Source organism: Chelonia mydas, chromosome 14 (genome assembly GCF_015237465.2).
Source record: "Chelonia mydas isolate rCheMyd1 chromosome 14, rCheMyd1.pri.v2, whole genome shotgun sequence".
Taxonomy (NCBI): Eukaryota; Metazoa; Chordata; order Testudines; family Cheloniidae; genus Chelonia; species Chelonia mydas.
The window spans coordinates 13,938,296-13,952,424 of NC_051254.2; the positions used below are offsets into that span (position 1 = coordinate 13,938,296).

Genomic DNA, 14,129 nt, shown 5'->3' on the forward strand with positions numbered 1-14,129 from the left:
GACAAAGTCCAATTAGCAGAGTTGCAAAGGGGAACGCGGGGGAAACTGATCTGGAATTTGGAGAAAGGGAGAGAAGTTCTTTTCAAGAAGAAAACCGCACAAGGCTAACGATCCCAGCCTCATCTGGGTGCTCCAAAGAAAACAACCTCCCCTCACAGCCTGTGTCATTGCACACAAGCAACCTTTACCAAAGGGGAAAAAGTCCAGCACCATATCTGTAAAGCGGTCAGTCCACATGCAGAAACAGACTAGTGCCCTCAGCAGGTCAGAGTTCATGGTGTAATTTCATCTTCTCTCCCATCTTCTCCACCTAATTTGACTAAGGAATCTAACCTCTGATATTGTTTCGACTTATGTGATTCCTGTTGCTCTAGTAAACACACAAGTTCAATTGCTTCTGGAGGCCTAGATTAAAATCTGCCAAAGGCAGCAATTTCAGTGAGTTTGGTGCCATCACTCATCTCTAATGGATATTAGGCCATGTCAAAATGAGGACACCACTGAGAGAACAGGAATAGCAAGACTGTTATAGCATAGGTTTGGGATGCAATGGACGAGCTGTGTGTGTCCCTTAGCTGGACAAGGAGGTGTGTTGGGGGTCAGTAGTGGGACACATCAGGATTGCTTCCTGGGTGAGTCAAAATGTTCACAAATCCTGCAGATGTCAGTAATTTAAGCATGGCTGATGATTTCTCCAGGAATTCATGCCTGATGCCTGTTGTTTGTTACTCGTTGTTCTCCTAGTCAAAAACCGCACTTATCCAATCAGAGAGCAGAAACAATGCCATGTGACTGAAAAATCCTATACCCCCCATAGTAATTAGTCAAAGGCGGAATTAAAGCAGATAGTTCAGGAACAGCCCCTGGGACTGAAAGTTGAAACGATTCTGTGAACCGGAGTAATGAAAAGGTTAGTAGGAACTAGGAGCTATTCAAGATCATTCTGAAACTGAAAAGGGGGCTACGCTTGCAATGAACATTATTAGCAATGAGTAATTCGACCAGTTCCTAATGTATGTGAAGCCCATAACTCCCAAGCAACTGGGTCACCACCACAGTCAGATCCAGAACCACTTGTACTGAACAGATTCCGGTGCTGGCAGAAGCTGGTCAGAGAAAGTCATTTGCGAGCTGTCAGTGAGCCGCTTGGGGCGTTCACTGAACAAGGAGGATGAGTCAGCCGAGCCTCTCTTCTCAGCAGCACGTCTTCCCGCTACAGGAATTCTGCCTCCCTGGGAAGCTCCTGCTCATCGTGAGCCTGCAGGGAAGTCTGCACCTGAAGAAGTGGGGTTTTTTGACCCACGAAAAGCCGATGCCCAAATAAATCAGTTAGTCTTTAAGGTGCCACCGGCCTCCTTGTTGGTTTTGTGGATACGGGCTAACCCAGGCAGCTACCCCCTGATGCTTGGCTGCAGGGAGGGTTACTCAACTTGCCCCCACGCCTGCGCCTCTTAGACTCCCTGTCTCTGATGGAAGGAAGTTCCCAGCCCTGCAGAATCTTCACTCTTGCTACTTTGTGACACTTCTGCTTCCGGAGAACTTTCCTTGCAGGCGCGAGGCTCAGCAGCCCGCCGAGACGTGGAGGGTGAAGGGAAGCTATTTCCTGATATTTGCATAATCCCGCCTTCTCGCGGCTTGGATTAAATTTTTAAGCCTCATGGGCCGCGTCATCTCCCCTCAGCTCCGCCCCCGCTTTACTCCGCTTGGCCTGGCGTCTCCCCGCAGCCCTCCCGGGCCCGCCCCCTGCTATAAAGGGCGGTGACAGGCTCTGGAAGGCGCAGACAGAGAGCGGGGCGGGGATTGGTTCCCCTGGCTCGGTAAGTTCCGGGCAGCGGCAGCAGCGGTCTCCCTCCTGGCGCGCGGTCTCCCCGCGGGACCCCTCGTGCGAGACACCTGCTGCGGAGAGCCGGCGCTGGAGCCATCTGCCCGGATCCTCGCGGGGCTGCAGCGGGCTCGAGCTCCCGGGATCGCTGCCTCTCGGAGCCGCCGATCTCTTTTTCCACCCTCCCCCCGGGAACATGAGTGACGGGGCGGGGAGCGAGCGGCAGCTGCTGCCCCGGCTCTGCCGCCTGGAGAAGGGGCCGAACGGCTACGGCTTCCACCTGCACGGGGAGAAGGGCAAGGTGGGCCAGTTCATCCGGCTGGTGGAGCCGGACTCCCCGGCCGAGACGTCGGGGCTGCGGGCCGGGGACCGGCTGGTGGAGGTGAACGGCGAGAACGTGGAGAAGGAGAGTCACCAGCAGGTCGTGAGCCGCATCCGAGCCGCCGTGGGCGCCGTGCGCCTGCTGGTGGTGGACCCGGAGACGGACGAGCAGCTGCAGAAGCTGGGCGTCCAGTGCCAAGAGGAGATGATCCACGGGCTGCCCGCCGCGGGGCAGGAGAAGCCGGAGGAGAAAAGTAACGAGGAGCCGCAGGAGGAGGCGCCGAGGGAGCAGGCGGAGAGGCCAGACGGGGAGGAGAAGAGCCAACCTGCGGAGCGGGTAAACCTAGGTCATTCCCGGGGTGGGGAGGGCGAGCCCTTGGGGGGCTAATGGCGAACTGGGGGCGGGGAGAGAGCAGCGAGTAAGCCGCAGGTACTGGGGAGAAGGGAGTGGGGGAGACCGCGGGGGCCAGGGCTTAGGCAGAAGGGGGAAGAACTCGGACAGGTTTGGGAGTAAGGGGGGCAGTTACACTCACCCAGACCCTGGGACCCCCCCGCACCGTAACTGACTCTGGTGGTCCCCTCCAATACCCCATAGAGTTTCCATGCAGAGGATGGCTCAATGCCCTGGCACGGCCACTCTTAGACGACCAGATACTGGGCTAGATGGACTGTTGGTCTGAGCCAGTATGGGCATTCTTACGATAGTCTCTCTCAGGCTCCCATGGTTCCCTGTAGGCTCTCTGCTGATTGTTCTTGTAGCTGGGGATAACTCCATCCTCACCTTTGATGCTGAAATGTGAGGCAGTCCCTTAGCTTCGGCTTGGTGCAGGAGAGCCCTGGCAGGAGGGTCTGGCTGAGTACAGAACTTGGGGGGGGGGGCGCTCAGAGAGGAGGGGGGAACTTTGGGTGGCCAGGTGGTGCCATCTGTGCATGCTCCAGGAATTTCCATGTTAGATTCTAGCATCTCTCTATCCCCATATCTGCCAGGCTCAGTCTCTGCTGTCCTATGCTGGAAGGAGACCCAAGTCCCATTCTGTACTGTAATGGGAAGAGCACTGGTACCTTAAAGGGGCAAATGTTTTCTGTGTTTAAAAGTTCCCTGACCTGTCTTAATGGTAGTGAGACTTCTACAATTTCTGTCTAGTTTGATTTTAATGCAGGATCCATTCTAGACTGTTGCATTTCTCTCAGCTTTGATAAACTGGTCAATTTCATGTTAGCTTATCCTTGCTAGTCAGTGTCACTTTCTGGTTCTCTTGTGCTCACAAAATGCAGCAATAGTTGGGTTGCAAATGCTGCAGGGAAATGTCTTTGGGGTGTGGGGGTGAGATACTAACATTCATGTTGCCATGAAATTAAATTCTGTGTTTGTTTGTTCGGTTTTTTTGTTTTAAATCTCAAGATTATATTTTAGCCCAAATTTTAACCCCAGTGCCCCTTTTAAAGAGATGCCATCAACTTGAAATCTAGCCTGTTAAATATACTAACTATCTCAAGTACTACATCTGCCCATAAAGCTATCTTTGTGTAGTTTTTTTACAATCACATTTTCCAATTTCTTGTTAAATGCATCTCCTCCTGTTTGGAAAGCAGAGGTAGAGCTATAAATAAAGGGTAAACAAGAGAGAGAAGTGAGGGAGGCAGAGGAATCCAGGCCAGATACCTTCCTCTAGTTTCTTTAGGGTCAAATCCCTTCCTACATCCAAACGTTTTAGGAATACTCTCTCCTGTAGCCATATGAAAGAGTGACAGAAACAGAAGAAACCGATTATATGAGGGAAACAGTAATGCTGACTATTCAAAGTTGTTGGTGGAAATACTCTGAAGCACCTATGAGCCCCAGTCATGGACCAGGACCCCATTGTGTACAAATGCACAAAGTAAACAAACTGGAAAAATGTAGGAACTTTCCCTACCCACAATTAATACTCTTAAATGTGTTACTTGTTTTACCTGCTGTGGTTACTTTTCACAGAAGAGTGCCTCTTGTTTGTCTCATTTAAGCATCTCCTGCTCATTAGTAACCCCTAGGTCTCCATCTTGCCCAGTTGCTGTAGTTGAGAAGTAACATTATTTCAAATATCCCAAAAGAATCCACTTTCCTCCCAAGTGTTACAGTGAGGGTGGTATAGTTACTCTTAAAGGTATGGATGTGGGGTCATGGTTGAACCACATGGGGGAGGGATATTGCCTTCTCAATGCTTATGGGACTAAAGTTCCACTATTGCGTGAATCAGTATAAGATTGACTGCTTCTCCCTCTCATTCATACTGTATAGCTCCTAGTTGGTGAGGAGGGAAGAGAGATGAGGGCTCTGTCAGGATGAGATGGGTCTCAGAGTAAGTGTCTAGGGCCCTTTAACTTTGGGGAACGTGTGTAGCTGAGGATCTAGTTCTTAAATCTCTGTGGACTTTGTGCCTGCCTGCTGCACTCATCAGAAAGAACCAGTGGCTGGTGGCTAGTTAGGAGGTGGTGTGGTGGAAAACTAGTAGAACTGTTCTCCCAGTTCTTCTCTGCTGTGATGCACATTGTTAAAGAAACAAAACCAAACACAACTCTTCCGCCAAAACCTCGACAATAGTCAGGCTGCTGGTGTGCTGTGACCACAGTTTTTCATACTGACTAGTATCTTCTCATTGTTTCTTTATGCTCCTCCGTCTAACTAAATGCTTAGACTGTAAACTCTTTAGGGCAGGGACTGTCTCTGTTTTTGCAGTGCTTAGAACAATGGGAGCCAGGATTCTAGGTGCTTCCATCATAGAAACAATAACTAAATAAAAGGGGAGGGGAATTTTGATCCATGCTGACTGCAAGTCTTGAAATATGGAAACTTATCAATTCAGAAATGTCTGTCTTCTACAATATCTTAGTAGAAATACAGATGGAAACACAGTAGAGAGAAGATGTGGAGGGGAAGAGACTCTGGAACTGAGAATAATTGCCTTTTACCTACTTGGAGTAGCTTTTAACAGATGCCCTAGCTTCATGACCTAATGAATATTTACATAATGGAAAAGATGTACCTTGTTGCAAATGTAACTACAACAGAGGGGCGGCATCCACCCAGAAACCTCTGGAGCGTAGTGCATGAGCCTCTACAGCATGAGCTAAAAGCCAACTGGCTGTTAGCTAAGGCTGTAGAGCAGACTCATTTTATCTCTCTCTCTTTCTTTAAGTGGTCTTGGTGCCACTAGATGGGACAGAACACCACACCCAGAAGGTGTGTGGGTTACACTAAGACTATGTTTTCACCAGTCTGTGGTGGATCTCTTCAATAGATCTCATTAAATAATAAAGCTGGGTTAACTTCCCTGGGGATGGAGAAATAAACATCTAAGAAATAAATCTTGGAAGAAGCAGTGTCACTCCTTCTGATCAGGATAAATTTACCTTGTATAAAATCCTATAGTTGACACGGTAGGTGCATTGCTCACTGGCGTTCAAGGGTGTGAGGAGAGACATCTGGTCCATTGACACTTGGGAGACCGCTGGCTTCACCACTTTCACAGGCTGAAGAAGAGAGTTGAGAGGGCTTAATTGTCACACAATTGAGGATATAAATAGGACAAAATGGCTAATCATAGTGAAGGGTTGAACTATCGCTATATAACCATATTGCTCAGATGTGATCTCGGAGCTCCACTCAACTTCTGAGAGTTGAAGGCTTTCAGCACCTGTAAAGGTCAGGCCCTAACGCTATTTTGAGAGCTCCAGCTCTAGAGCATTTAGAGGTTCAAAGTATGGTCTACAAGGGAGTCACCTGTCAGAGGTTTTCTTAGTACTAGAAGGCAACCAGTGGGGGCCTAGAGAGAGGTTCTGGGAGCTTTAGACTTGAACTCTGTGGAGGGATGTCCTCTCACGCCAGCTGTTGTATCCTGTAATTAGGAGGAGATCATTGGAGACCGTGATAGGAGGGAGTGGATGGACTTTGGTGCCTTTGCTGAGCTTACATTCCTACTGTTAACTGCTGAGGAATGATAGTTCTGCTAATTGTTCCCCATATTGAACTTTAGCCTGGACCCAGAACACATGTTCCCCTTTGGCCATCTGCCCTACTGTGTCACATGCACTTTGCACAAACTGTTGGAAAATTTCAGGCCTTTTGGAGCAGACAGCTCTTGCTCAGACTTGTTGATAGCAAGGTTCTGTTCTTCTGGATATCCCACAAATGGGATTTTTACAGGGCTTTAAGTGGCTTTTGCCAGCCCCTCTGAGGGGAGCGAGAATCACTTCCCCTCAGACTGGGCTGGGGTAAAAGTTTTTGTTCATCGTACCTCATTAAAATGAGAGGAATCTTCTCTTGATGTCACTTAGGAGATGAAGAAAGAAGTAACTGATGTAGTTTGCCTTTCTTTTCTGTAGGGGGCAGAAATCTAGGATTCCCTACCACTGTTCTTTAATATGTTGCAGCCATATCAATTGAGTGTCCTGACAAGATGTTTACATCGTGGCAGGGTGCCTAGGGCCTTAGGCAGCTCTGAGTCCTGTTTGCTTTGGGAAAGGGACAAATAATTGTGCTCTGTGTGATCTCCCTGCCCGTGGCTCAGCATACCGTGAAGGCCTGGGTATGGCTGAATTATCCATAGCTCTTTGAGGCCCGTGGATGAAAACCCTATGAAAGGGTCAAGACAACGCCAAGCCACAAGATAGTTACTTAACACCCAGCTGTGGTTCAGAAAGCTCAGCTCTCCACGGAAACAGCTGCATTGAGAGAAGAGGGGGGTCCACGAGATACTTGATGTATATGGCACAAGGCAGATGGATGTTAGCAGGGCACAGGGAATGTATGTGGGGGAGTTGGAATCCTTGATCAGTGACCATATGCACAGCCAGTGTGATGAGAGCTATCAGGCACTAGCTCGGGGCATGGGGCTCCTAGGGTGGTCTCCTCCTCTGCCCAGTCACTAGCTATCTTGTGGAACTGAGACTGCTCCTGTCACCAGGGTGGCTGACAAAGGAGGCTCAGGCATTGTGATGCAAGCCCAGAGCAGGGAGTTAACACTAAGGCAGTTTCTCTTCCTTCCCAAAAACGGGAAGTACACACGCTTGCAAAATGGGACAGACCCCACGGCCCATCCAGTGCAGCGGAAGGTCAGTGTTTCTGAACAGGTAGCAGGAACTCCTAACCCTACCTGAGCTGGGACTAATACCTGGCTGGCCTCTGGGACCCTACACACGTGACAGCAAAGTGAAGATCTGTTTGTGGACATTCCCCTTCAGGGTGCCTAAGGAGCTCTTTCCTCAGAGAGCTGCATGAGAGGAAGTGAAGGGTCAACACTGAGCTGGAGGCTGGCAGCAGTGTTTTTTTCAGTGCTGGTGGGAGGAAGCTCCCTGCAGTGAGGCTCAGAGGCTCTCTGCTAAAATCTCACCTGTAAGGTATTAGTCTTGCAACATTTTTTCAGTGCTGATTACTGACTGGCTGCAGGTGTCTGGGGAGTCTCCACAGTGATCTCCTCCATTCAAAGGCCAGGGACCTCCTCTTCCCCTCTCCGCTTCAGCGGGAAAGATTAAACTGTGTCTAGGACCAGATTTTCAAGAGAGACCAGCAGCCCCCCACCCCCCTCATTGAGAACAGTGAGAACTGCTGGGTGCTGAGTACTGTTGAAATTCTCGGCCTTTCTGTCAGGTCCCAAATGCAAGCTGAGGTCTCTTGGAAATCTGTCCCCTGGCATCCAGATGATGTGATACAAGTGGCATTGGGTGGGACACAGAAAGGAGTTCTTCCTATAATTTCTGGGTAGCACTTGCCTCCCTCATTGGCTGAGATTCGAGAATTGCTTGTCTCCCTTTGGTTGTGGAGGGGGAAGCAACTCAAGGCTCAGCTGCCGGATGAAGAAGAATCCCCTAACTGTCCGAACTTCTCAGCTGATTAGAGTCTCTTGTCAGCTCGTGTTCTGGGGCAGGAAGGGATGGGGAGTTCTCTGGGTCCTGTAGGGGTTAATGAGTCTCCAGGTGGTGCTCACCAGATTTGCATGTGTCAGAGTCCTATTTGCTTTATTGGGCTGGACTTGACTTTATTTGCTTAATGAGCTCAAGGCAGGTTCTGGCAGGAGGGCAAGCTGTCCTGCACTGACTAGTTGGTATTTGGCTTGCTTTGTTCTAGGAAATGGGGGGGAAACTTGCTGCATTCAGCTGGCATAGTCCAGAGAGGGGGGGCTCTGCCTCTGAGAGCCCCCTCCACAAACACATTTGTGCTTTTGTCTGGCTCCCCTCCTCTGCAATGCCGCAACTCGCTGGAACGGAGTAAACGGTCCTCCCTGTGTTAACTCGGAGCCGAGACAGACCAGGGCTGTTCAGTGCAAGGTCTGGGGAGCCCTAAGGTAGCAGTGGAACAAGGGGCGGGCTCTGTTACCTTGACTCTTGCCGCACATTTCTGATGGTTGTTCCTCCCCTCCAGCTGGAGCTGAAAGCACTTTGAAAAACCTTTGCGTATTGATGATTAAGCGTTGCATATTTATGAATAGACATTTCTATGGTGCTCCTCAGGGCTGGGTCAGGAACCTATTATGCTAGGTACTCTACAAACACAGAACAAAAAGATGGTCCCTGCCTCAAGGAGCTTCTATTTATATTGTAAGACAAGCAACAACAGATGGTCTATGGAATCTGAATGTAAAAGTCTCTCCAGGTGGTAGGGTGTAAACATCCGGGAGGGAGTGATCTGAAGGGGGCATATTCAGGAGTAAGGGGATTCCGTTTAGAAAAGAAACATTTAGGATGAATATAGGGTGGAAACACCATTAATGAGGAGAGCTAGTGGATTATTCTACAGAGAAATGGTAGAAGTCCACATTGCTCAGGACACACCCAGTGTGACTAGACAAAGGCCTAGGTGAGGGGCTAGATGATTTGGTGGATAGAGCTGGCTGTATTTTGTTCAGCAAATAGTAGATGAACTCTTTTGACTGGCTGAAATTTTTTGGAATCTTCCAAATTTGGTTTGACCCGAACCAAACTTTTATTTCTTGGCACTGGCAGTGAACTGAAAAAAAAATCAATGGTTCAAACTAGGATACTCTAAGCAAGATGATATGCAAGACTCCCTGAAGAGCTGAGCATGTTCTTTGCTTGTCCCCATGCCTTATGTTGGGGAGGGGAGAAACCCCAGTTGTCACACTGGGGTGATCATAGCCCACAAGGTTTAGCTTATTCCAGGATGTAACTTGGCACATAGGTGCAACATTGCTTATAAACTTAGGTTCACACACTTTGTTCGTGCAACAGGGCCAGAAATGTCACCAGTCCCCTTTTGGAACCTTTAAAAACTATATGAACTGGCTCTTTAAATAAGCACAGACGGCCTTGAACTTGACCCTCCATTTCCGGCAGCTGTAACAACTTGATAAAAGTCTCCCCCATCAAGGTTCTCAAGGGGAGTGGGATGATTCATAATCAATATGATAAACACAATAAAAATACCAATGTGGACTATAAACTGTAGAACTAGAAACTCTCAAGTCCTATTCCTGGTGCTTGAGGCCTGATCTCCCCTCCTCCCCCATCCCTGTTCCTCCTATCCCCCCCCCCCCCAACTCTCTCTCTCTCTGAAGCCAAGGAAAGCTGCAGGCCGTCAGCACCTTTGAAACTCAAGCACTGGACAGATTTCAGAGTGGTAGCCGTGTTAGTCTGTATCAGCAAAAATTTGTTAGTCTCTAAGGGGCCACAGGTGGACTCCTTCTTCAAGCACTAGAGAAGCCAGGCTGCGGAAGCTCTTAACCGGTCCCAGCGTCCCTGGCCTTGCAGAGCTGAGACTTCAGCCAGTTACTAAGCAGGACCAGCACTTCTGCTTTTGTCACCGAGGTTCTCAAGGGGACAGAAGATTATTTGCATAATGATAATGTTGTAAGGGGAGCTGACTCGGCAAAGCTGAACAATAAAACTGTCACGGGGTGAGGGGGGGGGAGGGGTTCTCTTTGTGGAATGACTAGACTGAGCCCAAACTGGGCCGCAGTATTCATGCATGGGGTCAAGAGAGAATGTATCCTCTCTGGTCCGGCCTCTGATGCACCCTTGGGAGCAACTACTTGCATAACGACTTGAGGCGCAATTGTAAGTAGGAGGCTGTGCTCGACTTTCTGCTCATAACGTTTGTGCTTCCTGCCGAGTGCTGAAGCAACATGTGGGTGTCTGAAAACCACATGTTGCTTTCTGAGCTAGGCGGCAGCTGCTAAGGCTGCATCCTGACCTGTTGCAGACTGTAGCCACCCCATCTTGTCAGCGGTCAGAGTGCAGATTTTAACAGTAGCAAAGCTTTCAGTAACACCGCCAACTCAAGCAGCCATCCAGATTCCTGGGACCTTCATCTCTCGAGTTAGTGTTAAACTTCGGCTCTCTTTGTACCATGCGTGATTCCCCTAGGTAATGGAATAATGAGTTTCTCATGAGGGTGTAATGCGAGGGATGGCTAGTTGGATCCCTGCTGACTTCCCAGCTGGGTTTTGAAACGCAGAAGCAGGGGGAAACGGTGAAGCCAAAATCTCTACCTAGAATGCTAAGAAACTCTCTCCTGAGTCACAGAGCAGATGTGGAGGAGCATAAAATGCATCTCAAGTCAGTCTGACTGTTGGTATCTGCACAGTACAACTGTGCATCACAAAGAGGCCATTTGCATCTCTGTGTTGTACGGAGCTTGGCTCCAAGTGGGTAATTCAAGCAGCCATCTGCACTCCACTGTTAATAAGGGCCTATCCGAAATGGAGGCCGAACCTCATGAATTGCACCCGCGTTACAAAACTGCTGTCAAGCAAAGACCCAAGAACTGTGATGGGCCAGCTCTCCAGCAGACCTTCAGCTAGCACAGTTTCAGTGCAGGAAAGGGCTCTTCAAAATGATAGCAGAAAGCATGCTGGGTACTGTAGCTTGGGTTTAGAACGTGAGTTTGATACTTACCATGTGGCTGCAAATTCTCTGGTCTTAAGTGTTGGGAAATGGTTTAAATGTGATCACAAGCCCTAGTGGGCAGAGGCATCCAGTGTCTCTGTCAAAGAAGTACTTGCGTGCTGGAATTGAGTGGCCTCCTCCCAGGTGGCCTCAGGGCAGCTCTGCAAGTGGCCCTTTGCCTCAGTTTCCCCTCTTGGTTCCTCAATAAATTCCAAACGAGGCTTTTACAAATACCAATAACAGCAGCCCTCCTGTAGGGTCTAGTCGATTACCTGCACGTTTAAATTGAAATCCAAAAATCTTCCCTCCATCTTTAAGCTGGGCACAGCCTCAAACTCCCTTGGTGTCTCAGGGCCTTCCTGCTTTAGCAGGTTACTCCTAGCTGGGGCAACTCTATTGGTCTCTGGGTCCTCCCCGCAGGAGCCTTTCCTCAGTCTTTGCTGCAGCTTCCTGAGCTTCCCCCTGGTCCCCTTTGCAGCAGTCTCCTGCCCCACTTGATAGGGAAATCACCTGATGCACACCCTGGTGTCTCTCCTTGGGCCCCAGGCATCCAGCTTTCCAAGGGTAAGCTAGCCTGTTACAGTGGGGACCTAAAGTGAGTGTATTGTGTGTCACTGATCCTGTTTAGACTGGCACCTGGATTCCATGATGCTGGGTTCACAGGAATGCCCTGTTCTGCAGGGAGAAAGGAGGAGGGGAACTTAGATGTCCTTGCATGCAGATGTGTCCCTTGCTGATAGGAAGGAAGGGTCTGTGTGGGTTTCTGAGGGGGTGGGGGAGGGTTCAGCAGCTCTTCCTTTGCATCATCGTGTCAGTGGGAATTTCAGTCTTGGCAATGGGAAAGTCGTTCCAGGGGTTGAGTCTCTTCTTGCCTGTGCCCTAGAACTCATGAGGGTGTGGGCATGGGCCCAGAGGATGAGTGCTGGAGTCATGCTGGGGTGCTTGCTGCCCCTTCTTTTTTGCTGGGATTTATTGCTTAACCAGTGTCAAACCCCGAACCTCAGCCGTGGAGGAGAGATCTGAGATGGGAGGGAAGAACCCAACTCTGTTTCAAAAGCAAACCGTATTTCTGAGGGAACTTGTTCTCCTTGTTTGTTTGTCGTGGTATGTTCTGCTCAGAGCATGGCATTGTAGTGAGATTTGTGTGCAGTGCAAGAAGCCAGAGCATCTTGCACCTTAAGGGATCTTGAAGGGGCACGGTGTTGCCGTAGTGGGTTTCTGTCAAAGGTGTTTTCCTGCGGTGTTGTGGTAGCTGTGTTGGTCCCAGGATATTAGACCAAGTAGGAGAAGTAACGTCTTTTACTGGACCAACTTCTACTGGTGAGACAGACAAGCTTTGGAGCTACACCGAGGAAGAGCTCTCTCGCCATCAGAAGTTGGTTCAATAAGACATTGCCTCACCCTCTTTCTCTCTCTGTCAAGGCATTTCCTGATACAGTATGTGGGCGAAGAGATGGGTGTGGTCAATCCAGGAGACTTTGGCTCTAGTATGCATTTTGGTACGGTAGGCTCCAGGCACAAAATTTGAGCGAGCACTAAAATCGGCCTTGTTAGACTCTAAGCTCTTGTGGGGGCAGGGACTGTCCCTTACAGTGCCTAGCACAACGGGGGCCGTGGGGGAAATCTCAATGAGGCCTCTAGGCTGCACTGCCGTGTAGATGGTAGCTATAGCACTCAAGTGAGGAAATTTCCCAAATCAGGATGAACGGTCACACTGAACTCTGCCCCTTCTAGCATGTTGCCATTCTGTTTGTCAAGTGCAACACAATACAAAGGTGCATGTTTCATGGAATCTGACAATGGTCACCTTGCACCTCCTGGACGTTGAGATTGCTCTATCACAGGAACAACTGTAATACGCTCCCTGCCATACAACAAGGCATCCGGTTTAGCTGGTTGACTGGTATGAAGAAAGGGGACTTGTATGCTAAGACTTGCTTTGCGTTTGGTGGCTAAAGGGAATTTAGGGTTGGGGGGAGCTGAGACTGTTTGTGATCTTAAAAACAACAACCCTAATTGTCACAAAGGTGGATCAAAGACCCTGTTTGAAGGTGACCTTTAGACAGTGAATAGTTCCTTGTGCAAAATGGGCAACAGCTTCTTTATCAAGCATTTTAATGGCAAGTCAACATGTACCAGGAATTAAAGGGAAAGGAAATTAGTCTTTGATTGTAATAGCTAAAAAAAAATGTAACCTAGAACTGTCCTCAAAGGAGGATTATTCTAGGAACCTAGGCATTGCCATACCGGGTCAGACCACTGGTCCAGCATCCCATCTTTGACAGCAGCCTGTGCCAAGTGCTTCAGAGGATGTCTAGTCTAGTTTTAGATCCTTATATGGCCCCCATTCCAGTAGCTTCTGAGTTCCTGCAGTGCAGTGAGGTAAGGAAGTATTAGCTTCCCTTTACAAATGAGGAACAGAGGCACAGAGAGCCTAAGAGGCAGATTTTTAAAGGTGTTTGGGCACCTAACTCATAACTATGGGAGTTGGGAGACTCTGATCCTAAGTGAGTTGCCCAAGGTTACACAGGAAGTCTGGGGTGGAGCAGGGACCTAACCCTGGATCTCCCTAGTCCCAAGCTAGTGTTTGAACTGGCCCATCCTTCCTCTCTGAGAAAGGTGCTAAAAAATTCATAATGGGTGGTGGTGGAATGAGCTGCCCATAGTGGGGAGTCTCTCCCCAGCCCTGTCATTGAGTGGGTGGCTTGTGCATTGCAGCATGAGGGTTTATAGCGTTAAATTAAAAAAAAAATCATGTCAACTGAATATCTTCTTTATCCATATAACAAATCAAACCCCCTTTCAATCATACTAACCCATGGCAGTAAGCTCCACAGGTTAACGAGCTGTGTGGGTGGGGTCACTCCATGAAGGCACTGAGGCTAAGATGAGAGCATGACTACAGTGTGGATGGTGGTTAGCAGGAACCAGGAAATAGAAGCCCCAGATAACTTTTTGCTGGGAATGTTGAAGCATGGGATTATAGGCAGAGAAAAAGTTCTGTAAGAGAAGATACCCCATCATTTGTAGCTTTCCATATTACTCTCTCTCGTTCCGCCTCATTCCAGGCCATTGTCCTGCGATCTGGAGAATAAAAGCTTGTTTG

The 14,129-nt window shown here is 49.0% G+C and overlaps 1 protein-coding gene across 2 annotated transcripts in view; it reads left to right on the plus strand.

Annotated features, from left to right (window-relative positions):
- The first annotated feature begins 813 nt into the window (after positions 1 to 813).
- The window catches only part of SLC9A3R1 (SLC9A3 regulator 1), a 33,830-nt gene continuing 20,514 nt past the window's right edge, over positions 814 to 14,129 (plus strand). The window contains exon 1 of one of the 2 annotated variants that reach the window (XM_037913968.2): positions 814 to 2,480. In XM_037913968.2, coding sequence (XP_037769896.1) covers positions 2,019 to 2,480 — 462 coding nt within the window. In that variant the 5' untranslated portion in view covers positions 814 to 2,018. The remainder of the gene's footprint in view (positions 2,481 to 14,129) is intronic. The other variant, XR_005227602.2, reaches the window with a different exon arrangement.